At 38.9% G+C, this 21,756-nt stretch overlaps 1 protein-coding gene across 1 annotated transcript in view; it reads left to right on the forward strand.

The window, feature by feature from the left end:
* Nucleotides 1-21,756, forward strand: part of CUNH1orf185 (chromosome unknown C1orf185 homolog) — a 60,421-nt gene that overhangs the window by 21,899 nt on the left and 16,766 nt on the right. The window contains 2 exon segments of the mRNA XM_063235134.1: nucleotides 2,821-2,972; nucleotides 10,690-10,828. Of these exon segments, the coding sequence (XP_063091204.1) occupies nucleotides 2,821-2,972; nucleotides 10,690-10,828 (291 nt within the window).

The raw sequence follows: 21,756 nt of genomic DNA on the forward strand, positions 1-21,756 counted from the left end.
GATTTTTCAGTCTATGAATTTCTGTTTGAATTAAATGCGTATCTTGTGTACAGCATATTGTTGGATCTTGCTTCATGATCCATTCTGCCAATCTGTGTCTTTTGATTGATGAATTGAGACCATTAACGTTGATGATTGTAACTGTTATGTACTGACTTACTCATCATGTTGTTTTCTTGTAGTTGCCTCCCTTCCTTTCTCCCCTCCCTCTGTCTAATTGTTTGGCTTGCCTGGTGGATTTCTTCTGTTGGGATTCAAGGAGTTTTAGTCTTTGTTATTTGTTTCTTGAACACCTTTCAAAACATTTTAGAGTGCTGGTTTTGTTGTTTGAACTGTCCTTAAATGTTCTTTGTCATGGAAGTATCTTATTACCATAAGTTTTGAAAGATAGTTTTGTGGGGTACATCAATCTCAGTTGAAGGTTTTCTTCTTTAAAAACTTGAAATTCTTTGCTCCAAACTTTCCTTGAGGGTTTGTGTTGAGATGTCAGTTGTAAGATGAACTTTCCTTTATAGATGATTAGTTTCTTTTCCCTAACAACTTTTTAAGATTATATTTTTGTGTTGAATTTCTGGAATCTTGACTATTACATGCCTGGCTGTAGAATGAAGTCTGTGAACAGGTTTTTTTTTTTTCTTTTTTTAATATCATTTGTGGTATTTTCTGCTTTCTGATTGACTCCAACCAATCCAATTATTTCTCTTTGTCTCATCTAGCGCAGCTACTGGGCTGATTTCTTTTTCTTTCTTTCTTTTTTTTTTTTTTTTTTTTTTTGTCTTTTTGTTTTTATCGGTACCAGGGATCGAACTCACGACTGCCTGCTTGCAAGGCAGGCGCTTATGCCGCTGAGCTAAATCCCCAGCCCCTGGACTGATTTCTTATGGACCATTGATATTTTTGAGAAATCTTTCTTTTCATGATCATTAACTGCAAGCCTGTCTTCTATATCTGTGATCATGTCTTCTCATTGCCTTAATCAATACAAGTATTTTCAATGGAACTTTATTCTCCTGGAAATCTGCTTGAATTTGCCTTAGGGATTCCATTTCTTTCCTATGCTGAGCATTTATAGCTTCCATCATTTTCTTAAGTTTTTTTTTTTTTTTTTTTTTGGTCTGTATCTGCTCTAGTATCACTAAAGATAATCTTCATTGTGGACACCATCTCAGCAGGTATTTGATAAATTATTTGTGACTTGATTTTTTGCAGAGCCTCATTGAATTGCTTTGTTGCTACCACCTCAGAGAGGCCAGGTGGGAAGCTTTCAGATTGTTCCACCTAATTGCCTCCTTGATTTTCCTTTGATGAACTAGTTGTCAGGGAACGTATCTTGTTTGTATGTCTTCTTTTTCTTTTCTTTTTTTTAGTTGAATTCTGGGAGATGCTTGTAAGTTGCCTGTGGTGGGTTGTTTTATTGCTAGAAATTAGGATCCTTAGATAATGACTACTTCTCTGAGGTATCTTCTTGATTTTCGGGTTAGAGTCTGTTGAAAGATCCTGTCTTTTCAATTCATTGGAGATGAGAAGTTTCTGCTTGTTTGGCCCAATTCCTGATCATTTGGCATTGTGCCACAGTATTTTCTGGGACACAGTCAATTTCAGTCATGCACTACCAGGAAGAACAACTGTTTAGAACAATTAAATCATTTTGGGCTATAGTGGTGCCAATAGCAGCAAATACAGCCTAGAAAATTACAGAGTGAGATAATAATTAATTTTCCACTTTTAATGGAATGAACTAGATTGTGGTGGTTGCATCATAAAATCTAAAACAAACCAGAAAATTATATTCAGTATACAAGTCTTTAATATGTCAATTTTGCCCTCATGAGTTAAAATATAAAATGGGTTAGCCAGGTGTGGTGGCTCACGCCGGTAATCCCAGCATTCGGGAGGCTGAAGTAGGAGGATCATTGTGAGTTCAAGACCAGCCTGGGCTACAAAGTGAGCTCAAGGCCAGGCTGAACTGCATAGCGAGACCCTGTTTCAAAAAAGACAAAAAAATAAAATGGGTTAAGGAGAAAATAGAGAAGGAGAAGAAAAGGAAGAGATTAGAAGTAAGATTGAAGGACAATAGGGAATAACACTAACTTTGGGAAACTGGACAGAAGACTAGAAGGAAAGATAAAAGGAAGAACAGAGTAGAATCTCCATCATGAAGAGGCTAGAAACCACATTCATACTCATAACAAAGCAAGATCAAACAATGAAGGAGAAAAAAATTACAACAAAAAAATGAAGGGGAGAGAGAGAGAGAGAGAGAGAGAGAGAGAGAGAGAGAGACAGACAGAAGCCCACTTCCATGTTTGTCTGCTGTCACTGGTAGACAATATGTGGAGACAGAGTCCAAATCCATGCAATGTATTCCTGCAAGCTAGCAGTAGCTTATTGATGGGGTAGTGGACAATCTCAGCAAAGTTGTACTCTCTGGCCAGCACCAGACTCATCTGGCCTGCAGCTATCAGTGCACCTTCCATGGGTCTGGGGATTTAACTCAGTGACATAAGCACCTGCCTGGCAAATGCAACATCATAAGTTCAATCCCTAGTACCACCAGCAAAAAAAAAAAAAAAAAAAAAGTCTTATGTCAGAAGACTTCCAGGCATGATATATTCTTAGCTGGACTGAGAAGAAAAAAACTTGACAAGAAAAGGAGCAGGTTGGATATATACATAGAAAAACAAAACCAAAGTTTCAAATCATGGCAGGGTCAAAGAAATGCACTATGGAAGCTAATCTGCAAGATGCCTGTGACATTCTCTAACACACAGTGTTTACACTATTGTATAATTTAAATAGTCTATAGTTTTATTTACATAGAGAATAAAGATACTCCTATCAAATAATCTTTTATTATTTTTTGTAGGATTGCTTAACTACCTAATCTATTTTCTGGCTGCTTGTGCTGTTAGTTTGGGAATAGGTTTCTTTGCATTGGCATCAGCTTTGTGGTTCCTGATTTGTAAACGAAGGTAAGATTTATTAGAATATTGAATTTTATCTCTTAAAATTCAATGAAGAGCTTTTTCAAATAATATTTAACTCAGCTGGGAATGGTGGCATATGCCCATCATCTCAGCACTTGGGAGGCTGAGGCAGTACAATCCCCACAAGTTCAATGCCAGCCTGGGCTACATAGGGAGTTCAGAGCAAGCCTGAACTATATAGCAAGACTGTGTCTCAGAAGAACCCCCCAAATTTAAAAAATATATGTATTATACTTAAATAATTATTATAGTATTGATTTTATAATCTGGGATTTGATCATAGGTCTTTTGGTTGAAGAAAGAAGGTTTTATGTGTTTTAAATAAATTGAAAGAAAATAGACTAATATAACAGAAATTTTGTGCTTTAGAAGTTTAAGGGACATCAAGCTCTATTTTATTTTCTAGAAGACATTGCAATTACAAACAGAAATACTGAAATGACACCCAGGACTTGAAGGTAGATTTATTTATGTTGATGGGCACTGACGGGAGATCATTCCCAAAATATCAGGCCCTGATCTCTGATGGTCTAGAGCTTTTCTGAGATAAGCAAGCAAGAAATACAGAGGCAGAATGGCTTGGCAATTGGAGATTAATTTATACAATGTGTATCACAGTGACCAGCTATGCATCACAGTGACCAGCTGTTTCTAAGAGACAGGAGCAACAAGAATGAAACAGAAACTATTGCCTACGCAACTAACAAACTGAAGTGTACTGGCTAAGGGGGGCGTACTTTGTGCTACATCCCCCGCAACTCTTTGATTTCCCTAGCAAATCTTTGCTACGCATATTACATTTAATGATCTTTTGAGACAAGGTCTAACCAGAAGGGTTGTCAGTGATCTTAGGATGGGCTATAGTCAAAGTCCCCAAGACTGAAAGTTTTTTCCACCAGAAGTTTGTGGTTTGTTCACCTTATTATAGTTTCCCCCAAAATTGACTCTGACAAGGAAATGAAGGACTTATTCTGATCTAGGAAAATGTCCAATGTGTCTTGGATATTCGTCAAATCTTGGTCAAGCATTTTTTCTATTCTCTTAGAGCAAGCATTCATAGATGTAAGGCAAAAACAAAAACAAACAGCACACAGCTATCAGGGAGCAGAAAAGCAAGGACTGGATTTAAGCAGAGCCCAGGTCAATTAAGAAAAACCACAGCAACAGGGGGCAATGCTGTGAACTATGTCCATGGGCCTCAGCCGTGTGTGTGGACTGGTCAGCATCCAGAATGACCAGAGCGAGACTTTGAGTGCACTGTCTCCTTAAAGTGAGCCTCAGAGGAATCATCCAGGTAAAATTTTCAATGAATCTAAGGCTGGATTTCTGAAATTTGTACAAGTAGTTAAAATGTACCTGCTTCTGTAGGATTACATTTTATTTCTGTGTAATCTATCTATGTATCTTTAAATGGAGAGAGTCCACCCTAACGTATGAGGTCAGGGCCAGTGACACAGATGCTGAGGCCTGAACTAGCTTCAGGGGTATGGGTGCCAGTACAGCAGCTTGAGCTTGCAGAACATATGGTGAGGGCAGGTCGATGGCTGGGGTTGATTGTTTTCAGTTAATCAAATCCCCAGAGGAGGGTTAGGCCTCTGGACAAAATTATCTTGTGTCACTGGTAGCAGGTTTCCAAATAGCATCAGAAAGCAGTTTGCTATACACTCATCGCTTCAGGACAATCTTGGCCAAAATAGTTTTGTCCAAGGTGACCACAGCATATTTAGCCTGTCACACTTTATTCCTAAGAGAGCTACTTCCATATGTAAACAGATTGGTCATGGGGGTTTATTTTTTAGAAAAGTGCATTCCAATGCAGCATATGGCACGTGGACAGCTAGGCCTTGGTCTAAGGTGAGCTTGTCATCTTTCTTGATCAGAAGGACAGTGGCTGGTAGAGTGCAGAGACAAAGGGGGAGGCAGGCCTTTCGGGTCACTGGGCACTCCCAGGGACTGATAATTTGAGTAAGCATATAGAAGTGAAGTGATCTTAACTACAGAGACTGAGTCCAGGTGAGTTAACCTTTGAGTCCAGAATTGAGGTCTTTGTGAAGAGGGGCTGACTGACAGGAGCCAACTCAAGAAAGAAGGTATTCTTTAGGTCCAGGTAGGTGTACCAGCAGTTTGTGGGTGGCAGGAGACTGAGGCAATTATGGTGGCATTGGCAGCTCAGAGATCTTGAACTGGCTTTACTGGCAGGGGAGGTGTATTTTAGTTGTTTGACAGTCTACAGATATTCTGTAATTTTGAAGCTTCATTTTTTTTTCTTTCTCAAGGGACTATGATGGCTAGGGTCTCTCTAAAAATATTGAAAAGTTCTTAGCCTGTTATTGGCAATTGAGTCCAAGTGAGCTGGCCTTCTGTCTGAGGGTTCTCCCAGCTGAAGGGGCTTATGAGAGCAACTTGCAAGTAGAGGAAGGCATCTTTTAAATCTTGGGAACTTCAGAGTGCAAGGTGATGACTGTATTGCTGATGGCATGGAGATTTTGCCCAAGGTGATTAAAAACCTATCAGACTGATGTGTGGCTGGATGCCTGTTTTTGTTCCCTGTGATATTTGACAGCAATGGGGGTGGCCACAGTGAGGTGGCATGGTTGGTGGTAAGGCCAAGAGGCAAGTTTTTGACTCATACCTTTGAGAGGAAAGTTTTCAGAATTTCAGGAGTATGATTATCTATCTCAGACATTGTCTTTCTCTCAGGAAACAATTAGGGTTGAAAGTGCAGGGTTAAACAAGACAGAGGCTGACTAACTTGGTGCAAAAGAGATGATCACTTGTAATTTGAAGAGAAAATCTCTTCCCAGATGTGGTATGGAGACTGGCTTACACAGGAGATGTCCTCCCAGGCTGCAAATTTGTGTCTGGCAAAAAGAGCAAGAGGCAAGAATCCTAGTTTCTCCAATGACAGTGTGAGGGGCTGCTGGTGACCTAGCTGAAAAAGGAAGCTCAATTTGGCCTAGTCTGAGTCTGACAGACCAATGAGTTCTATCATCTGATCCAAGTTGAAGCTTTTGAAAGTGGTTATGTTAATAATCTGAATGGACATTTATTTTTTTAGTGACCATAGTCCTTATAACTCATAGCCAGTGACAGTGGTCATCTGTCAGACTGGATTTTCTTGTGGACATCAGGTGCTTTTTAAAAAAAATCATCCTTCTAGGTAACAGTGGTTGATGGTCCTTTTGTCCCCCTTTTTGATGTCTTTGAGATGTGCTTGACTGGTTTTAGGTTTCTAGACAGGGTGACCTTTGGGAAAGGCCATAGCAACTCATTTGTCAGAGCTGACAGTCCAATTTTTCCTCAGTCAAATGTGGAACTTGAAGGAACTGATGACAGTCACCTCAAGTGGCCATTAGATGACATCATATGACCAGGATAGAAACAGGTTCTGGAGGGAGTGCCTGTGTGGCTGAATACAGGCAATACAGCTGAAACCAGTTTAATTGGCCAGAAGTAGATGAGTCGGGAGTGGGGAGTGAAGCTATAGGTGTTGGTAGCAATTGCGGCAGCCAACAAGGGTACAAGGTGGAATTCTCAAGGAAAATGGGCCTTTCTTTTCTTTTTCTCAGAAATGGAGGGAGCAATTTGGTTTCATTTTTAGCTCTGTAAAAGCCTTTTTTTTTTTCTGCAGTCAAGGATGGTGAGTTTTGACTAATTCTGATCTCTAACTTTCTATGTGTGTGTTGTGCACCCCCAACAGACAAAGGGCAGGTACACCTCAGAGAGCAAGCCATTCAGATGCCCACCTGGCCACACATCCCTCACAGAAACTTAGGTGCAACTTAGCTAAGGATGATATGAGGCGTCTGTTATTTCATATGTTGATTGCCACAGAATCACGGGTAAGGGCCCATTGTCACCATGAACAGTGCTTTCCAGTCTTGTTGCACAGATGGAGCAGCCTATTGCTTATGCTGTCTGGTCCACTCACTCACACAATCATTCAGCAGACACTCAGAGGTTAAATATCCAATCCCCCCTCCCTCGAGGGTAGCCTTAACTAACAAGAGTTGATCAAGCTTTTATTCTGTCCAAACTGGACTAACTGGGATGTCCCAGGATTCTTACCAGAATCAGGCAGGACAACAGGCAGGCAGACAAAATGTATCCTCTTTCTTTTTGGGGTCTGATGAGGACCCCAAGAGGAATCCTCCTCCAGACCTCTAAGGAGACTTGAGAAATCTCAAGGACATGCCTTCTTGTCAGGACCCAGAAGAGGTCCTTGCTCCATGTGTAAGGGCCACACTCGTGACCAAAGAGGTCAGCATGATCAGTCTTCCTGGCCAGTTCACCAGATGCAACAGCAAACAGAAACACTGAAATGACACCCAGGATTTGGAGGCAGACTTATTTATGAAAATAAATGAACTGATGGAATTAATGCTGATGCTTATGTTTTTACCATGAGTACTTGAGTAGTTGTGCCATTGTCTGAAATAAGATGATCATAAAAGGGACTAAGTTTTGGAGTGATGAAAAATAGGAGTTGTGTTTTGAATGTAAATCTGAAAGTTAATTATGCATCAAAATGGAAATACCACATAGACAGTTGGGTATGCATGTATAGACTTCAGGACAGAAATTAGGACTGAAAATTTGATATAGAAAGTTATCTAAAATCGTAGAACTAGGGCTGGGGATTTAGTTCAGTGACATAAGCACCTGCCTGGCAAGCGAGAGGTCATGAGTTTGATCCCTGGCACAAAAAAAAAAAAAAAAAAAAAGTAAATAAAATTTTAAAAAACATAGAACTAGATAACACTAACCAGGGAATGATTATGGAAACAGGAGAACTATAATTATGTCCTTCACACTACCAACATTTAGAAATCTAGCCGAAAACAATCCACATCTGAGAGGAAAGGAAAGCAGAAAGATCTAGTGTCAAAGAAGTCAAAATCACAAAGCATTACAAGAGGAAAAAGTTTTAGCCAGTTGCGTTTTGAAGGTACTTTGAGGACATAGAAATATGCTTCTTGGATTTAGCAACATAGAAATCAGTAGTAACCTTGAAGATATTGATACAATGACAGGTTGAGAATCTCATCTTCAGGGAGAACATTAGAGGTGAAAAAACTCTGTGTGTGTGTGTGTGTGTGTGTGTGTGTGCGCGCGTGTGCGTGTGCATGTGTGTGTGTGTGTCTGTGTGTCTGTGTCTGTGTCTGCAGAAGCTAATAAAGAGTAATAACCAAAGTACATAGAATCAAAGAAAGGATTTTTCACCTTTTGTAATTAGACAACATGCTTGATAGCAACCTCTCTCTTTCCTGTCTTTGGTAAATTTGAACTGTCACCAAATTCTATTTATTTTGGCTCACAAATCCATCACATCTATTCATTTCTCTCCATTACCACTTCCACCACTCTAGCAAATTTATCTTTATTTCCTACAGTGACTACAGCAATAGTCATTACAACTTTATTTTTTAGTTAGTTATTTAGTTAGTTTGTTAACTTATTTGTTTTTGAAGCAGAGTCTCACTGCATAGCCCACGCTAGTCACAAATTCTCTTCATCCTTCTGCCTCAGCCTCTGGAGTGCTAGGATGATAGGCACACACCACCACCCATGCCCAAATACAATACTGTCTTCATTTAATCTCATCTCCACACATCAGCAAGTTGCTTCCCAAGTGCAAATCTGATCGAATCACCCCAAACTTCTCCACCTTCACTATAAGTGAAAGGGCTTCCCACTGCTTTTGGGATAAAGACAGAACGAATGTCTTTCAAGGCCACATGTGGTCTGCCCATGCATACTTCTCAGTTTCATGTCCTACTTTCCCTTTTGCTTCCTGTGTCACTCCTACATTACCCAAATCTGGTTTGTTTGTTTGTTTGGGGGAAGTTTTTTTCCCCTCTCTTTTTTGAGAGAGTTTCATTACGTACTTCAAATTGGCCTTGAACCCACTTTGTAGTTTAGTCTGGTCTTGAACTCACAGTGATCCTCCTGCTCAGCCTCCCCAACTCTGAGATTATAGGTTTGCACCACCACACCCAGCCGTTATCCAAATCTGGCCAGTAAGTCTTAATACTTGATATTTTCCTGCCTAGAAAATGCTTATTTGCATATCTCCTCTCTTCCGCCAAACTACCTAATTGCTGCTATTTCTTCAATTGCCCAGTTCAGTCATGCCTTTAATTAGGAAACCATTTCCTGACCTTTCTTACCAGCTGCATTCCCTTTGTTACCTACTCCTGCAGTACCAGCACTTTACACAGTTACAATTTGTCATTTTCTTGTGATTTTTTTTTCTTGGTTTTCTGACAGGGTTTTGCTATATAATTTAGGCTGGCCTTTAACTCAGTATAGAGCCTAGGCTGGCCTTGAGCTTGTGGCAATCTTCCTGCTTCAGCCTCCCAAGGATTACAGATGTGAGCCACCATGGCCAGCCTGATTATTTGATTAATAATGTCTTCTTTACTGTTTTTAAAGCTATATGAGAGCAGTAATAATTCCATAGGACACTGTGATTTTTCCCTCCCATTATGTACATAATACTTATCATTTCTGGCATGTAATAAGTACCTAGTAAATACATGTTAAGTGAATTGAATTTGATGAATGAATAAATCCTTGCATTTTAATACCTCATTAAGTAACATGATCGCTTGAATTAATTTGGAAAGTTTCCAGTACTTCTGAAGGAAAAAATGGCAATCAGCATTATTATTTTGGGGAAAGAGTTACTACTAAGAAATGACCCTGACACAAAAAAAGAAAAATTAAGAGGCTGGAGATGTAGCTCAGTGAAAAGACCCTGGGTTCAATTCCTAGTATCACAGAAAAAAGCTCAGTATTGGTGGGGCACCTCCTGGGGTTGAACAAATGTATCCCCACTACAGCATCACAGAGCGTTTTTATTGCCCTACAAATCCTCTGTGCTTCATTTGCTCATGCCTCCCTCCCCCAGTCTGGCAACCACTGATCTTTTCAGTCTATAGTTTTGCCTTCTCTATAATGCCATCTAATTGAAACTGTACAATACATGGCCTTTTAAGATTTGCCTCTTTCATTTAATAACATGCATTTAAATTTCTTCCAATCTTTTCATGGTCTGATAGTTCATTTCTCTTTAGTACTATGTAATATTGTGCTGTCTGGAAATATTTAATCCATACTAACCATTTGAAGACACGTTCCCTTATACTTATCTGCTTGTCATCAGCTATTTAATTCCTGAGTCACTATCTTTAAACTTTTCACTCGTTTGTGGTTGCACGGGTGGTAAAGATCTCAGATTCTCTTCCATTAGAGGTCACTGAGTTTTAGGGGGAAAAAATAAAAGTCATTGGTTACATTGGTTAGTCTCCTTCCTCTTATATTTTCAAGATGCGTTATTGTATACCACATATGATCAATGGGTTTCATTTTATTTCCTTTGCTATTAAAGTTAATGTGAAAATGCCAACATTAAAGATAACTAATTATCTCACAAGCACAGGGAAGTATATCAATGACTTTTAGTTAATAGTCAGACTGGAAATGTTTAGTAGTTTAATTTGCTTTCTATAAATAAAACAAGTGTAATGAAATCTAATGTATGAGAAAGCATATAAATTGATTTATGCTTTTAAAAGTAAATATGCTGTAACATACTATTCTGACTTTTAAACCTTTATGTTTAAATATTAGGAAAATGATTTTACTTGGATTTTAATATAACTCATATTTATAATATTCTGTATAATATATCTTTCAGAAAAATATTTCAAAATTCTAGCTTTACAGTAATTGATGACAGATTCAGACAAGGATCATCAGCGGTAAAGATTCTCAAACCCCATTCTCAAAGTGTTTTCATTTCTCGAAATTTTCATACTGGAAGACTCCAATCACAGGTAAAGTGTATAGTTTACAGCAATCTTTTCAAAAAGTCTTTATACTATCTCATTAGAATAAGACTTTAAATTCAAAGAGCGGGATAGCCATTTTTTTTTAATTTGAGGGATAATAATATGGAGTCAAGTTTAAATTATCCAGCCTAATTAAGAATCTATATTACATAAGTATAGTAAAGTGAAAATTTAACTGAAAATATATTCTATCTATGCTCACTTTTCCATCTCTCACCAAAATCGTGTGCTCTCCATAGTGAAATGAAGATAATACATATAAAAAACTGAAGGCAAAATTATTGGGTCTGTCAGAGGAAAAAGATTTAGAGTTAAGAGGAACAGTATTCAGATAACCAGACTACCTAACCAAAAAGTAATTGAAGCTAAATCAGTTTGATAAAGATCTAATCTTTTATTTCATTCTAAACTCTGAGTCTCACTAGTGCAAATAGTAAGACATGGCCAGTGTGGTTCAAGTGAGAAAAGCAGACCATAATGGTGTTTGAGCATTTGTAACTTATCTAGTGCCTTTCATTTGCAGTACCAGTTTTGCCACTGATCCTATATAAATAAACAAGAATCCAGCCCTAGGTGAAGCTAAAGTTAATAGAAAAAATACAAATAAACAACATTATGTGATAAGAAATGACAGTTTTAAAAGTACAATGAGGGAGACTATATTGAGGAGAGCTTCAGAGAGAAGACATTTTTACCTGGGTTTTGAGAAATCAGTAGAAATTCCTCAAGAGGAAAAAAGAAAAGTCATTTTATATTCAAAGGTTTGCAACTTTTAAACAGCATGTGAAGGCAGACAATGTATTTAGGGAGTTTAGCATTCATAAAGGGGAATGATAAAAAAAGACTTCAGAGAAATTTCCAAGCAGGTGTAAGATACTGCCTATAAACTCAGAATTTGGAAGGTAAGGCTGAGTCCCACTGGGAGATTTTAGTGAGACCCTGTCTCAAAATAAAAAATAAAATAGCCTGGAGTTGTAGTTTAGTGCAAAGGCCCTGGGTGAGGAGATTTGATGAGTCTTGTTTTCCTGGAAGCATTATAGTATTATAATCAAGAGCGTGAACCATAGAGCCAGATCACACAGGTTTAAATCTTTGCTATACCACTACTGACTGTGCAATATTAAGCAAGTAGTTAACTTCTCTGTGTCTGTTTCTTCATCAGCAAAGTGAGGCTAATTCCACTTCATAGAGTTGTTATAGGATGTTAGAATTATCTGGTGCAAGAGAGAAGTGAAAGGTAAAAAAAAGAACAGTTTATTGAGGACATGGAAAAGAACACACAACCCATGGCCGTTGGGCTGTTTCCCCTGACCAGAGAGACAGAAAGGCAGAGGGTTACATGACCTCTGATCAGAAGTGGTGCATGGGGTGGATATTGATGATGTGCGAGGAACCAATTGGAGTTCTCTTTGCACACAAACAGGAAGGGGAGTTGCAATTAGGGCTGGAGAAGAAGGAGGAGGTGGTAAGCATTACTGCTTTGGCCTTCTGCCACATTAGACCATCACCATAATTGTACAGTAATTTATACTAGGGCAAGAACCTTTCATTCCCATCTTTGTATTGTTAGGAAAAGGGCAGACTGTATCTTACTATTTCTTGCTGGACAGGAGCATTATGTTGGGGTCTAGAGGGTTGACAGGATAATGGTTGATGCCCATGGAGAGCTGGTACCAGGTGTTTCAGCCCAGACAAGGAGTTTCTTATTGGTAAATGCTCACATACCAGATTGGAGAAATAAAAAGACAAGGTGCTCTGAAGAGGAAGGTCACTATCATAATTAAAGGACCCAGGAAATGTAGAAGGAAAAGTGCGCTTGATCCAAATGTGTCATTCCAGCAGGGCCATGTTAAGAATCTGAAAAATAAATGTGAGGTTGGGAGGGGTGAAGTTACAAGAGGTAACTATTCCCCCATTGAAGGGATGAAAGTGTAGGTAGGACTTGCCCTTGGTCCGGGGATTGAACTGGGGAATGGGAAGCGTGAAAAATGTAAGGCCTGCCAGTTGAATCATGTTTGAGAAATTATACACTAAGGGTGAGGAAGGCTGTGGCTGTGTCACTATAAGTGATGCAAGATTTTAGACCTACAGGGGTCTCATATTTAACTAAACAGTTGAGGGCAGAAAGAACTAAGATAGTTGTAGTGAAAAAGTTAACTAATACACTGTAAGGGATCAGGAACCAAATAGGATAACAAAACATGACCTATCCTGAAAATTGTGGCTGTGAGGCCTTGGTGACATGGAGATGGGAGACAGGAGATGAGATGACTGATCAGGATGTTTAGAGCCAGGGGAATTAAGGTTAAGAGAACACCACTTAGCTTGAGTGATGTGGAACCAGGATGTCACTCCAGCAACCTTGTGCACTGTTGGAGTTCCAAGGAAGACCAGATAGGGGCCACTCCGCTTTGGGTGTAGTCCTGTTGAAAGATCACAAGATGGTTGCTGCCCATTACATGGTGAGGGAGCACAATATGGCAACCAGTCATCATGTGACCTGCAACAAGAAGGCTGCTGCTGATCTCATGAGGAGGGACTGCAAGATGGTGGCCAATTACCCTGTGACCTGTTACAAGATGGTGGCACATTATCACATGGCAGAGAACCACAAGATGGTGACTGTCCTCCATGTGAACTGCAGCAAGATGGATGCTGAGGACCATGAGGTATGGGATGGCAAGATGGTAGTTGAATACCATGTGACCTGCTAGGTGGCTGAAATGCACAAGACCAAGTATGGTGAGCTGGTGGGGGAAATGGCAATGCAGGAGTAGGAGACAAAGAAGAAGAGATGTCCGACAGAACAGATGGCTTAGGTGGAAGGGATTGAGAAATCTGAAACTAAGGAAGGATTAGAGATCATTGGGGGTGAGGAAGGGGGAGAGAATGACATGGGGGGCACAGAAACCTCTGGCCAAGAAAGCTGTGGGGTTTGGTCTTGGAGATATGGGGGAGAAGCCCTAAGACAGGAGATGCATCACCTAAGGGGTCTGGTGAGGAGTAAGGGAGAGTTCCTGGTAGAGTAGAGTGATCCAGAAGTATTTGGACAAGACAGAATGAGAAAAGGACTGGTCTTCAAAGTGAAAAAGGCCTAAAAATGCGGGGTTTCTGCCAACTTGCCACCATTGTGATAAAAGTATAAACAAAAGATCAGCTTTTTGAGGCCAAGAGCAACAAGATTATGAACTAGGCACCTCAGAGGTGTGTTTTTCAGGGTTAGGTAATGGTCTCCATGACCAAATTAAAAGTGAGCCAAAAGAACAACTTTGCCTCAGAATGTAAGAGCTTTAGCTCCCCCACCAAAGAATGTGAAAGTTGTTGTGGATCACACTTATCAAAAGAAGTCATCATCTATTTTGGAAGTATGACACCGGAAGTCCCAACACCATTTTCTTTGGCTGTGGGGTCCCAGAGAACAAGAGGGTAGTAGTTTTGCCTCAGGCTGTCCTACCCAAGGAATGAGAAAACTGCTATCTCTGTCCATAGTTGGTAATGGATAGGTTTTTTGATGTAAGCTTGCAAATTTTAGAAACAGAAACAGAAAACCTCAGATGGTAGCTCACCTCTGATGAATGAGAAGGCTTGGTGTCGCATGCGGATTAGGGCAGCAAATAAACAGGTCCTGGAGGAAGGAAAGGTGGTTTGTAGGCAGGAGAGCTCAAATTAGGAGTGACTCCCAGGAGCTAGCGTTCTGCCATCTGAGTCACAGCACCAAAATGTTAGAGTTATCTGATGCAATAGAGAAGCAAAACCTAAAAAAAGAACAGGTTTGTTGAGGATGTGGAAAGGAGCACACAACCCATAGCAGTTGGGCTGTCTCCTTTACCAGATACAGAAAGGTAGAGGGTTATATGACCTCTGATCAGAAGCGGCACATGGGGTAGATATTGATGGTGTGCAAGCAACTGATTGGAGTTCTCTTTGCACACAAACAGGAAGGGGAGTTGCAATCAGGGCTGGAGAAGAAGGAGGAGGTGGTAAGCAGTACTGCTTTGGCCTTCTGCCACATTAGACCACCACTATAATTGTACAATAATTTATACTAGGGAAAAAATCTTTCAGGATTAAATAAAATAGTATGTGAAAAGCATTTGAAATAGTGCTTAGCCACAAGGTGGGCACCATGCAAGTGTTCTGTTATTACCAGACAATTTTGAGCAGGTGGATCAGTAAAGATCAAATTAACTCTTTCAAATAAAGGATAATTTGAAATGGAGATTCTGCTGTAGAGAAAAAAGTGTCACTATATGTTCATTTAATATTAATCACATTCTAGGCACTTTGCTAGGTACCATTATATAATGCTTTCATCATACTTAGTTGTAGATACACACAAATAATTACAAAAGTGTCATAAGTATGATTTTAATTAGGTACTTTGATTAATCATATGTGATAAGCATTTATATGCCAGACATCATTCCAGGCACCTGGGAATTTGCTGGTGAACATGTGAAACAGTAGTACCTGCTTTTATGAAGTTTATGGTGTAGTGAGACAGATAAACAATGTATGAGCAGACACAAAATATCTTTTTAAAGATCATTTTAGGTTGATAAGTACAAGTTATGTATATTTATTATACACAATGCTATGTTTTGAAATATGTAGTCATTGTGGAATGGCTGAACTGAACTAAATAACATGTTACTCCACATATGTGTCATTTTTGGAAGTAAGAATGCTTAAAATCTACTTTCACTAGTGCACACCTCAAGAGGCTGAGACAGGAGGATCACCATGAGTTTGAGGTCAGCTCGGGCTACACATAAGTGGTTCAAGAACAGCTTGGACTACATAGTGAGACTGCCTCAAAAAAAATCTACTTTCAACAGTTTTCAAGAATTCAATACATTGTTAATAATGTTCATATTAGGGCTGGGGATTTAGCTCAGGGGCATAAGTGTCTGCCTTGCAAGCGCTCAGCCGTGAGTTCGATCCCTGGTACCAAAAAACAAAAAAAAAAAGTTCAAATTGTACAGTAGATTTCTTGACTCATTCCTCTTTTCTGAGAGCTTTTTCCCTTGGAAACTGCTTCCTTGGAGCTGCCCACCACCAGCACGACCACAGCCTGAAAACCGCCACTGTGTCTGCTACTGTGAGTGTGACATTTTTGGGTACCACATATGAGTGATCAAGAGGAATTTATTTTTCTCCACCCAGCTTATTTCACCTAGTATAATGTCTTTCATGTTGTCACCTATGTTGTCACAAAGAACAAGATCTCCATCTTTTTAAAGGATTTTATTCAGGTTTCATGATAGCCAGTGAGAGTGTTACAGCAATCAGACCAAACACAGAAAGATACAGCACTGAGGATGTTTAGAAGGCAGTTTATTACACAGTGGACTAGACTGGAATCTCTCCTAAAGAGCTAGAGCCCCGCCCAGTAGGTTTTGGGGGCTTTTAAAGGGAAAGCAGAGGCAGATTTGGTGCATATGATTGGACAGTAGGTGGCATCATGGGTTGGGGAAGGAGTGTGAACATCTCATGTTACATTGTAAGGCTATCAGTTGTGCAAAGACAGGAAAGACACCTCAAGTTACATTGCAAGGCCAAGGGCTACACAAAGGCAGTAGAAACAGAGTTTACACAAAGAAAAGAATGTTCTGTTACCAGGCTTGCTGGGATATGTCCACTGGGTTTGGCAAACATTCTTGGCAGGCTTTTGTCTAAAATTTTAATTCCCTTTCAATAGGAGCCCCATTCAAGCTGTAATAAGAAAGAATAAATTATGTAAAAAGAATAAGACAGTTCTGACCTCAGCCACAGTTTTAGCACAAAAGGACATTTTCATATTGTCCCTTTGTCCTTGTCCCAATTCCTGCCCACTGTACTGTACTCTCCAGTTCCAGGTAGACTTCCGTGTAGCAGGAAGAGGAATAAAAATGCAGCTTTATATAATCAAACACTAGAGCTTTTAAAAAGCTTTTATTGGGAAATATAGCACACATAGAGAACAATGCACACATTATTTAAAGAATAATAAGCGGATGAGAGACAGAGAGAAAGAAAGAGAAAGAACAATTCTTGCTGGAGAGAGAATGACTCTCTGTATTGGCCAGGTTCTCCTCAAAGTCCTAGGCTCAAGCAATCTTCTTCCTCAGACTTCCAAGCAGCTTGAACTATATACATATAAATGGAATTTCTATACATGTAACCCAGAATAAGACATAGAATATCACGTTTCTTTGTGATGTTCTGAGTCTCACATATCTCTCCCACTCCAATCCCCACATTCCACAAAAGGAACTATTATTTGGGGGTTTTTTAAGATTGGGAATCGAACTCATGACGTATGCCTGCCAGGCAGGTGCTGTGCCACTGAGCTAAATCCCTGTCCTAGGAACTATTATTCTGTAAGTGCAGTTAACCATTTCCACACTATTTTTTGGGTAGTTTTACCATAATTTTATGGATTCCTAAACAGTACATCATCAAGTTTTATATTTTTGGAACCTCAAATCTAATTTTTTTGTACAGTATTATATTTCTAAATTGATCATCCAAGTTGATGGACATAGTAACATATCATTATTTTTACTATTTGGTATTCCACTATATGAGTATATCAAGGTTTATGTGGCACATATACAGTATTTTAAAATGCTTTCTGAGCACACTTCTATAGGGGATATATTTAGCAGTAGGAATTGCTGACCCATAGACTGTGTACATTTTCAAGATTATTAGATAATTCCAAATTGTATGCACTAGCACGTGTGTATTGATAAAGCCATTTTATCAATACACAGGTGCTAGTCATAAATTATACCCTAGCTTCAACAAATATTAATATCCTAAAGCTTATACTTTTTTAAACAATCTAATGGATTCATAATAGTACTTATTTATTATATGCCAAGGGTTTTTTTTTTGTTTGTTTGTTTCCTTGGGGTTTTTCAGTTTTTTTTAAGAATACATGTCACTTTGCTTTTTGTAGTTTGTTTGTTTGTTGATACAGGGTCTTGCTATGCTGCACAGGCTGGTCTCCTGGAAGCAGCTGTCTGTTTACCTCAACCTCCTGCACACTGGGACTACAGGTGTAGTCACTGCACCCAGCCTAGCTGTTGCTGGTGTTGTTTAGCAGAACTTGTTTTCATATTTTCTAAGCTACTTTAGGTTCATAGCAAAACTGAGCAGAAATCCCACAAATCTCTTGATCTCATGCAGGCACAAGCTCTTCCACTACTAGCAACCTGCACCAGAGTGGCACGTTTGTTACAACTCATGAGCCCACAGGGACACATGATAACCCCACATAAATCCACACCTCAAGTGTAAGGTTCACTCTTCATGTTGCATTCAGTGAGTTTAACAAGTAAATAATGATATGGACCCCTATGACAGTATCATGCACATTGGTTTTATTACGTGAAAATTCTGTGTTCTTCCACCTCATTTCTCCTCTCCTTTAGCCTCTGACAACCTCTGATTATTTTATTATTTGCCCAGTTTTTGCCTTTTCTGGAATGTCATATAGTTGGAATAACAGAATATATACCCTTTCAGATTAGTTTATTTCACTTGGCAAAGAACATTTAATTGCTTTCCTCCGTGGCTTGATAGCCCATTTCTTTTAGCACTGACTAATATTCCCTTGTGTGGATATATTGTGATTTATCCATCACCTATGGTAAGATATATTGGTATTTCAGAGTTTTGGTAATTATGAATAAATCTGCCATAAATATCTATGTAGTTTGTGTGTTGACATAAGTTTTCAACTCATTTGGGTAAACACCAAAGAGCATAATTGCTGCATCATATCATAATTTTGTCTAGTATTGTAAGAAACTGCCAAGCTGCCTTCCAAAGAAGCTGTATCAGTTTGTAGTCCCACTAGCAATGCATGGGCACTATTATTGCTCCACATCCCTGCCATAATTTGGTATTGTCAATGTTTTGTGCCTTCACTACTTCAAAAAATGTTCAGTAGTATCTTGTTTTAAGTTGTAATTCACTAGTGACACAATGCTGAATGTTTTTTCATATGTTTACTTCCCATCTCTACACCTTCTTTAGTGAAGTGTCTAGTCAGATCTTCTCATTTTATAGTCAAGTTACTCATTTTCCTATTGTTGAATTTTTAACAGTTCTTTTTTGGATAAGAGACTTTTATCAAAAGTTGCCTTTTGAAGTTATTTTTTTCAGTCTTCTTCTCTTGATATTTTTATTTTTCTAACAGAAAGGTAATTATCATTTCTGAAATTCATTGTTTTCTCCTGTGTAAAATGCCCATTACCTTTTACCTTTTTCATCACAGGTTGTCTTTTCCTTATAAAACATTGAAACCAGGCATGCTGATGCATGTCTGTAATCCCGGCACTTGGGAGCCAGGAGAATCGCCCTGAGTTTGAGGCCAGTCTGGGCTACCTAGTGAGTTCAAGACCAGCCTGAGACGTGAGCCCCTGCCTCAAAACAAAACAAAAGAAAAAAGATGTCTTTATTCTGGAGTCTAATCCTTTTTATAATATGTTAATTTTAATATCTTCATCCATTTTGTGATTTTTCTTGGCACTATTTTTATGTTGTATTTCTTTATGTTGTGTTTGGAGGACAAAAATTATACTAAATCTACCTTGCCTTTGCTCTATAAATAGAATTACAAAGCCTAGATGACAGCTCATGTATTTATGACATGTTTTACTGAATATTTGAACTTCAATGTTGAGAGATACAACTCAGAAAAAAAAGATTCTTTTCAAATATTGTTGCTCAATGACCATGAAACTGTTCACCTGAAATCTCTGAAAGACATATATAAGATTAATATTGTTTTCATATCTACTAACACAACATCCATTCTGCAGCCTCAAGGTCAAGGCATACATAATTTCAACGCTAAATCTTATTGGAGAAACATATTTCATAAGGCTATAAGCTGCCATAAATACTCATTCCTCTGATGAATCTGGGCAAAGTAAGTAGAGAAATCTCCTGAAAAAGATTCATTTTTCAAAATGCCATTGAGAACATTCTTGACTCATGAACGTCATTCAAAATATTAACATTAACAGGAATTGGGAGAAGTTGTTTCCAAACTTCGTGATGACACTGAGGGCATTAAGTGTGCAGTGGAGGGAAGAGCTTCAGGCTGGTAGAAATAGCAAGGGAATGAGAATTCTAAGCAGACCTTAAAGACGTGATGGAAGTGCCATCATTTCATGATAAAGTGCTAATGGATGAGGAAATGTTCCTATGAGAGAGCGAATGAAGTACTTTCTTGAGATGCAACCTACTATTGGTGAAGTTGCTGTGGACATGGCTGAAATGAAAACGAAAGGTTAGTTGACAAAAAGCAAGAGCAGAATTTTGAGAAGACTGAAATTTTGAAAAAGTTCTACTCTAAGCAAAATGCTATTTAGTAGCATCACATACTACTGAGAAATCTCTTACGAAAAGAAGAGCCATGAGTATGGCCCACTTCATTGTCCTTTTTTTTTTCCCTAATGCTGGGAACCCAGGACCTCATGCATGCGAGGCAAATGCTCATCTTAGCCCCACCGTTGTCTTATTCTAGGAAACTACCACAACCATCCCAGACTTACACAATCAGGAGCCAATTAGTCAGCAGGCATCAAAGCAAAATCTACATCTTCCCATGGATATACAATTATCAATATTTTTTATTGTAGTCATTCTAAACACTGTGCAGTACTTACAATTTCCATTTCCCTAATTATGGTGATTTTGTATATCTTTATATACATTTATTTGCTACCCATACACTTTCTTTTGTGAAGTCTTGTTTAAATCTCTTGTACATTTTCTAATTGGTTTGATTTTCAATCATTGGATTTAGAGTTCTGTTATGGTTTAGCTCTAAAGCATCCCCCAAATTCTCATGTGTGTGGAAGGTGAGGGGATGGGGGGCTCCTCATCCATTGCTGCGCCCAGCAGCCAAGTGTGCTGTTAGGAGGTGGTGCCTGGCATTAGGTGGGGTGCTGGGGACTTGTCTCTGGCTCCTTCCTTCTCACCATAGGAAGAGCCCCTTTTTCTCCACTGTGTGCTCTGTCATCCTGTTTCTGCACTAGAGCCAGCCAACCGTGACCTGAAACTGGGAGCCAAAATAAACCTTTCTCCTTTAAGTTGCAGGTGTTGGACATTTTGTCCCTATGATGAATGGTGACTAAGATAAGTTCTTTCTATATTATGGGTACAACTCCTTTGTCAGATACACAGTTTTCAATTTTTTTCTTTCAGCCTCTCAAGTACTCTTATTATAGGCATTTACCACCGTGCCCTGGCTTATTCTAGGAGTTCTTCATGCATAATCATATCACTGATGAAAAAAATATCACTTTCATCTTTCCAATATTCATGCTTTTATTTTCTCATCTCATTGTATTGCCTAAGATCTCTAGTATAATGATAAGTATGGTATGAGCACATATCCTTGTTACATTCCTGATCTTAGAGAAAATACATTCAGCTTTTCACCGTTAGTTGAGGTTTAAGGAGTGTAGGTGGTAGGTGGTGGGTTGGTGGTAGGACACTGAGCTGAGCAGTAATGGCAAACCTTTCATAGCCTCCAATGATGTAAACTGCCCACTGTGGCATACTCGCCATAGGTTTGCCGCCACTGATTCTAGCATGCTTGAGACCCTAGGTTTGATTCTCAACACCACAAAACAAGTAAAAGTAAAATAAAACACCAAATTAGATTTTGGATTTCTGTAGATACATATCAGGTTAAGGAATTTCCTTTCTATTTCTATATTATTTGTTTTAGTTTTAAATAATGAAATGTATAGAATTTGGCCAAGTATCTTCTGCACATCCATTGAATATTTGTGCATGTTTTCTCTTTAATTTTTTAAATGTGTGTTACAAATGTGATTTTCAAATGTTAAACCAATGTTGTATAAATCCCACTAGATTTACTAGATTTTTGGATTTCAATTTAG

Source organism: Cavia porcellus, unplaced genomic scaffold, assembly GCF_034190915.1.
Source record: "Cavia porcellus strain 051 isolate PalLab524CR breed Dunkin Hartley unplaced genomic scaffold, mCavPor4.1 scaffold_25, whole genome shotgun sequence".
In the NCBI taxonomy this organism is placed as follows: domain Eukaryota; kingdom Metazoa; phylum Chordata; class Mammalia; order Rodentia; family Caviidae; genus Cavia; species Cavia porcellus.